This window comes from Rhincodon typus, chromosome 7 (genome assembly GCF_021869965.1).
Source record: "Rhincodon typus isolate 14 chromosome 7, sRhiTyp1.1, whole genome shotgun sequence".
In the NCBI taxonomy this organism is placed as follows: domain Eukaryota; kingdom Metazoa; phylum Chordata; class Chondrichthyes; order Orectolobiformes; family Rhincodontidae; genus Rhincodon; species Rhincodon typus.
In genome coordinates, this window is record NC_063338.1 from 97,256,423 (window position 1) to 97,262,217 (window position 5,795).

General features: G+C 50.1%; 1 protein-coding gene across 1 annotated transcript in view; it reads left to right on the top strand.

Annotated features, from left to right (window-relative positions):
* LOC109937127 (tensin-1-like) overlaps positions 1-5,795 on the top strand; it is a 112,114-nt gene that overhangs the window by 11,094 nt on the left and 95,225 nt on the right. Inside the window, exon 7 of the mRNA XM_048599287.1 lies at positions 7-115. Within this exon, the coding sequence (XP_048455244.1) occupies positions 7-115 (109 nt within the window). The remainder of the gene's footprint in view (positions 1-6; positions 116-5,795) is intronic.

Below are 5,795 nucleotides of genomic sequence, written 5' to 3' on the forward strand. Positions count from 1 at the left end.
ATGGAGCACCTGGAGAATGGCCCCAGTGTCTCTGTCGATTATAACACTGCCGACCCTTTGATCCGCTGGGATTCGTACGAGAACTTCAACGCTCAGCGAGAGGACCATCCAGAGGGTAAGACCCTGCCCCCTACTACGGCTCCACGCAGCTTGTAACTGACCCTGAGGCATGACCAGCTCTGCCTAGGCTTACCCCACCTGAACTACTGAGCCTCTCAGTTCCTCACAGCATTCATGGCAGTGGATAAAGCTGCATTACAAATGGAGATTAGCATCATTGAATGAGGCCATTCAGCCCAGGGAAGTGGAAGCAATTCAAGAAGGGTTCATTCTTGTGTTTCCTGGGATAAAGTATTTGATTTCAGATGAGGAGGGTTGGCTTTCCCCATTGGACCCAGAGTAATCCTATAAAAGTTCATCTCGGTAAACAGATCAGATTATTAGGAGTTTGAACTGAGAAGAGTCGAGAGGACATGTGTCTCATTAGGGGCAAAAGGAACAGGAGGGCAGATTTTTTTTAAGAATTTGAGTCATTCTGCACCATAAAAGAAGAAGGATTTATTCTCTCAGATGGGCTTCATGGAGTAAAAGGTCCCTCCAAAGAGCAGGGTTGACCAATTTGGAATGTGTTGTGCAGATTGAGTCTGAAAATATTTTGATGTAATCAGGAGGTTACCCCGGAATGTAGTGTTAAGGTCAGATCATTGGCACTGGATAATACAGCCAGACTAATAACAGAGCCAGTGTAGGTACAATGGGCTGAATGGCCTCCTCTTGCACTGTAACAATTCTGAGCTTTTGCATTCTGTGGTAATATTCTGGTGAATCTGTGTTGCTTTGTGAATCCTTATTGGGGCTGTGCGTGTGGCTTAGAGAGAGTGCTGTTCCCATGTATCTGCTGCCCTTGTCCTTCTAGATGGAAGTGGTCGTGGGTTTGGAAGGTGCTGCCTGAGGATCTTTGGTGAATTTCTGCAGAGCATCTTGTAGATAGTACACACTGCTGCTACTGAGCGTCGGTGGTGGAGGGAGTGGGATGTTTGTGGATGTGGTGCCAATCAAGCGGCTGCTTTGTCCTGGATGGTGTGGAGCTTCTTGAGTGTTGTTGGGGCTGCACCCATCCAGGCAAGTGGGGAGTATTCCATCACACTCCTGACTTGTGCCTTGTAGATGGTGGACAGGCTTTGGGGAGTCAGGAGGGGAGTTACTCGCTGCAGTATTCCCAGCTTCTGGCCTGCTCTTGTGGCCATTGTGTTTATTTGGCAAGTGCAGTTCATCTTCTGGTCAATGATTACCCCCAGGATGTTGATTGTGGGGGATTCAGTGATAGCAACGCTATTGAATGTCAAAGGATGGTCTCTTAGATTGTCTCTTATTGGTGATGGTCATAGCCTGGCATTTGTGTGGCACGAATGTCACTTGCCACTTGTCAGCCCAAACCTGGATATTGTCCAGATCTTGTTGCATTTGAACACGGACTGCTTCAGTATCTGAGGAGTCACGAATGGTGCTGAACATTGTGCAATCATCGGCAAACATCCCCACTTCTGACCTTATGATGGAGGGAAGGTCATTGATGAAGCAGCTGAAGATGGTTGTGCCTAGGACACTACCCTGAGGAACTCCTGCAGAGATGTCCTGGAGCTGAGATGATTGACCTCCCACAACCACAACCATCTTCCTATGTGTCAGGTATGACTCCAACCACCGGAGCATTTGCCCCCTGATACCCATTGACTCCAGTTTTGCCAGGGCTCCTTGATGCCACACTTGGTAGAATGCAGCCTTGATGTCAAGGGCTGTCACTCTCACCCCATCTCTGGAATTCAGCCCTTTTGTCCATGTTTGAACCAAGGCTGTAATGAGGTCAGGAGCTGAGTGGCCCTGGCGGAACCCAAACTGGGCGTCACTGAGCAGGTTATTGCTGAGCAGGTGCTGCTTGATAGCGCTGTTACTGACACCTTCCATCACTTTACTGATGGTCGAGATGGGGCGGTAATTGGCCGGGTTGGATTTGTCCTGCTTTTTGTGTACAGGACATACCTGGGTGACTTTCCACATTGTTGGGTAGATGTGGGTGCTGTAACTGTACTGGAAGAGCTTGGTAGAGGAGCAGTATCATTGCTGGAATGTTGTCCAGGCTGTATTGGTGCAGGACATTGATGTTTCGCACTCTGCAGGAAACTTAGACAGATCTCGCTGAGCTTGGATTTCCCCTTGCTATTCTGAAAGGGCGCCCCTGTGCTGCTGACGACAGTGGAGAGAGTTTTATCTTTCAGACAGGTGGCTGTCCTCCTGTCTGTGCCCTGATTGATGGTGCAGAGGTGCTGAAGTATTCAGAGGAACTGATGAGCTCAGCAGCACCATCTCAGTGTTGCTAGAGGTAAAACAGAAGCAGGCAGGCAGGATCCCTGGCCCCACTGCTAATCCCTTCGGATTCCTGATCAGTTAGGCTGAGCTCAGTGTCAGTGAGTAGTGAGGGATCCTGGCTCAGCTCAGCCCTCTCATCGTTCAGGATGCCAATCAGAACTGAAGACTTGCTACTGCTGAAGCCCCACACTTTAGGAAGATGTGTCTGCCATCACTGTCTTCAATGTGTGACTTCTTACTTTGAGGTGATGCCCCGTGGTCCTAGACTCTCCCAAAAGGGGAAACGACCTGTCCATATCTCCCCTGTCAAGTCCTCTCTCGCTAATGGAGTCTGAGAGGAGCTGCAGGAAAGCACTTCACTCAAGACAGGATTGTGTTTTTTTGCAGTGACCCATGATGCAAATCTTATTATTTTATTGATTCATTGGTTATACGCATTACTGGCTGGGCCCAGCATTTATTGCCCATCCCTAGTTGCCCCTTGAGAAGGTGGGGGTGAGCTGCCTTCTTGAACCGCTGCAGTCCATGTGCTGTGGGTTGACCCACAATGCCCTTAGGGAGGGAATTCCAGGATTTTGACCCAGTGACAGTGAAGGAACGGCGATATATTTCCAAGTCAGGATGGTGAGTGGCTTGGAGGGGAACTTGCAGGGGGTGGTGTTCCCATGTATCTGCTGGCCTTGTCCTTCTGGATGGAAGTGGTGGTGGGTTTGGAAGGTGCTGTATGAGGATCTTTTGTGAATTTCTGCAGTGCATCTTGTAGATAGTACGCACTGCTGCTACTGAGCGTCGGTGGTGGAGGGAGTGGATGCTTGTGGATGTTATAATAATCAAACAGGCTGCTTTGTCCTGGAGTCTGTCAAGTTTCTTAAGTGTTATTGGAACTGCCCCCATTCAGATAAATGGGGAGTATTCCATCACACTCCTGAGTTGTGACTTGTAAATGATGGATAGTCAATATAGTATGGAGCTGGAGGAACACAACAGGTCAGGCAACGTCAGAGGTGCAGGAGAGTTGACATTTCGGGCTTGGACCCTTCATCATGACCGAGCAGGGCGAAGGGAGCTGGGAAATAAATAGAGGGAGGAGGCATGGAGCTGGAGGAAGGTAGGTGGGATGGCGATAAGTGGAGGAAGGTAGGGAGTGGTGCGGATTGGTCAGTGAGGTGGGAGGGGCGGATAGGTGAGACAGAAGATGGACAGGTTGTGTCAGGCCAAGGAGGTGGGGATGAGAGGGAAGGTTGGACATGGGATGAGGCCAGGGGTGGGGAGATTTTAAAACTGGTGAATTCCATGTTCAGGCCATCAGGCTGTAAGCCCCTCAGGCGGAATATGAGGTGTTGCTCCTTCAGTTTGCGGGTGGTGTCATTGTGACACTGGAGGATGCCCAGGATGGACATGTCACCCAGGGATTGGGAGGGGGAGTTGAAGTGGTTCACGACTGGAAGGTGTTGTCGTTTGTTGCGAACCGAGTGTAGGTGCTCAACAAAGCGGTCTCCGAGTCTCCACTTGGTCTCACCGATGTAGAGGAGGCCATATCGGGAGCAGCGGAAACAGTAGACCAGGTTGGAGGATATACAGGTGAATCCCTGTCAGATATGAAAAGTTTGTCTTGGGCCTTGGATGGAGGTGAGAGAGGACGTGTATGATAGACAGACTTTGGGGAGTCAGGAGATGAGTTACTCGCTGCTGCATTCTTAGCCTCTGACCTGCTCTTGTGGCCAATGTATTTATTTGGCAAGTCCAGTTCATCTTCTGGTCAATGATTACCCCCATGGTGTTGATATTAGGGGATTCAGTGATGGTAACACCATTGAATGCCAAGGGGCGGTGGTTAGATTGTCTCTTATTGGTGATGGCCATAGCCTGGCATTTGTGTGGCGCAAATTTCACTTGCCACTTGTCAGCCCAAGCCTGGATATTGTCCAGATCTTGTTGCATGTGAACGTGGACTGCTTCAGTATCTGAGGAGTCACGAATGGTGCTGAACATTGTACAATCATCAGCGAACATCCCTACTTCTGACCTTATGATGGAGGGAAGGTCATTGATGAAGCAGCTGAAGATGTTTGGGCCTAGGACACTACCCTGAGGGCCTCCTGCAGAGATGTCCTGAAGCTGAGATGATTGACCTCCAACAACCACGAACATCTCCCTATGTGTCAGGTATGACTCCAACCACTGGAGAGTTTGCCCCTGGATTCCCATTGATTCCAGTGTTGGTCAGGCTCCTTGATGCCACACTTGGTCGAATATGTCAAAGGGGAGACGGTGCCACTGGGCTCGTCATCCCAAATCTCAGGACAATGTTTGGGAGAGTTGGATTTGAATCCTACTTGACAGATAGTGGAATTTGTATTCAGTATAAAATGGAATTAAAAAGGTCTAAAAGTGACTGTTTAATCATGGTGAGTTGTTGTAAAAACCCATCTGATTCACTAATGTCCTTCAGAGAAGGATATCTGCCAATCTCACTTGGTCTGACCTACATGTGACTCCAGGCCCACAGCAATGTGGTTGATTTTTTAGGTAAATGCTGGCCCAGCCAGCATTGCCCAAATCTCATGAAGAATTGAGAAAGGCCAGTCACTCTCACACAGTGTCTCACCTAAAAGATGTGCCTTTGGGAAGAGCAGGACCTGAGGGAAATGGGGAGAAGGTGGATGGGGAAAGACTGAGGTAAGCGGAGGAAGACCAAAGACGGTGAATGAGTGAGTGAGTGAGTGGGTGTGTGAGTGTGTGAGTGAGTGAGTGAGTGTGTGAGGGAGTGAGTGAGTGAGTGAGGGAGTGGGTGGGTGAGTGAGGGAGTAAGTGAGGGAGTGTGAGTGAGTGAGTGTGTGTGAGTGAGGGAGTGGGTGGGTGAGTGAGGGAGTAAGTGAGTGTGAGTGGGTGTGTGAGGGAGTCAGTGAGTGTGTGAGTGAGTGAGGGAGGGGGTGGGTGAGTGAGGGAGTAAGTGAGTGAGTGAGTGTGTGAGGGAGTGAGTGAGTGGGTGTGTGAGTGGGTGAGGGAGTGGGTGAGGGAGTGAGGGAGTAAGTGAGTGAGTGAGTGGGTGTGTGAGGGAGTGAGTGAGTGTGTGAGTGAGTGTGTGAGTGAGTGTGTGAGTGGGTGAGGGAGTGAGTGAGTGAGTGAGGGAGTGGGTGAGGGAGTGGGTGGGTGAGTGAGGGAGTAAGTGAGTGAGTGAGTGTGTGAGGGAGTGAGTGAGTGAGTGTGTGAGTGGGTGAGGGAGTGGGTGAGGGAGTGAGTGAGTGAGTGTGTGAGTGTGTGAGTGAGTGAGGGAGTGGGTGGGTGAGTGAGGGAGTAAGTGAGTGAGTGGGTGTGTGAGGGAGTGAGTGAGTGTGTGAATGAGTGTGTGAATGAGTGTGTGAGTGAGTGTGTGAGTGAGTGTGTGAGTGGGTGAGGGAGTGGGTGAGGGAGGGAGTGAGTGAGTG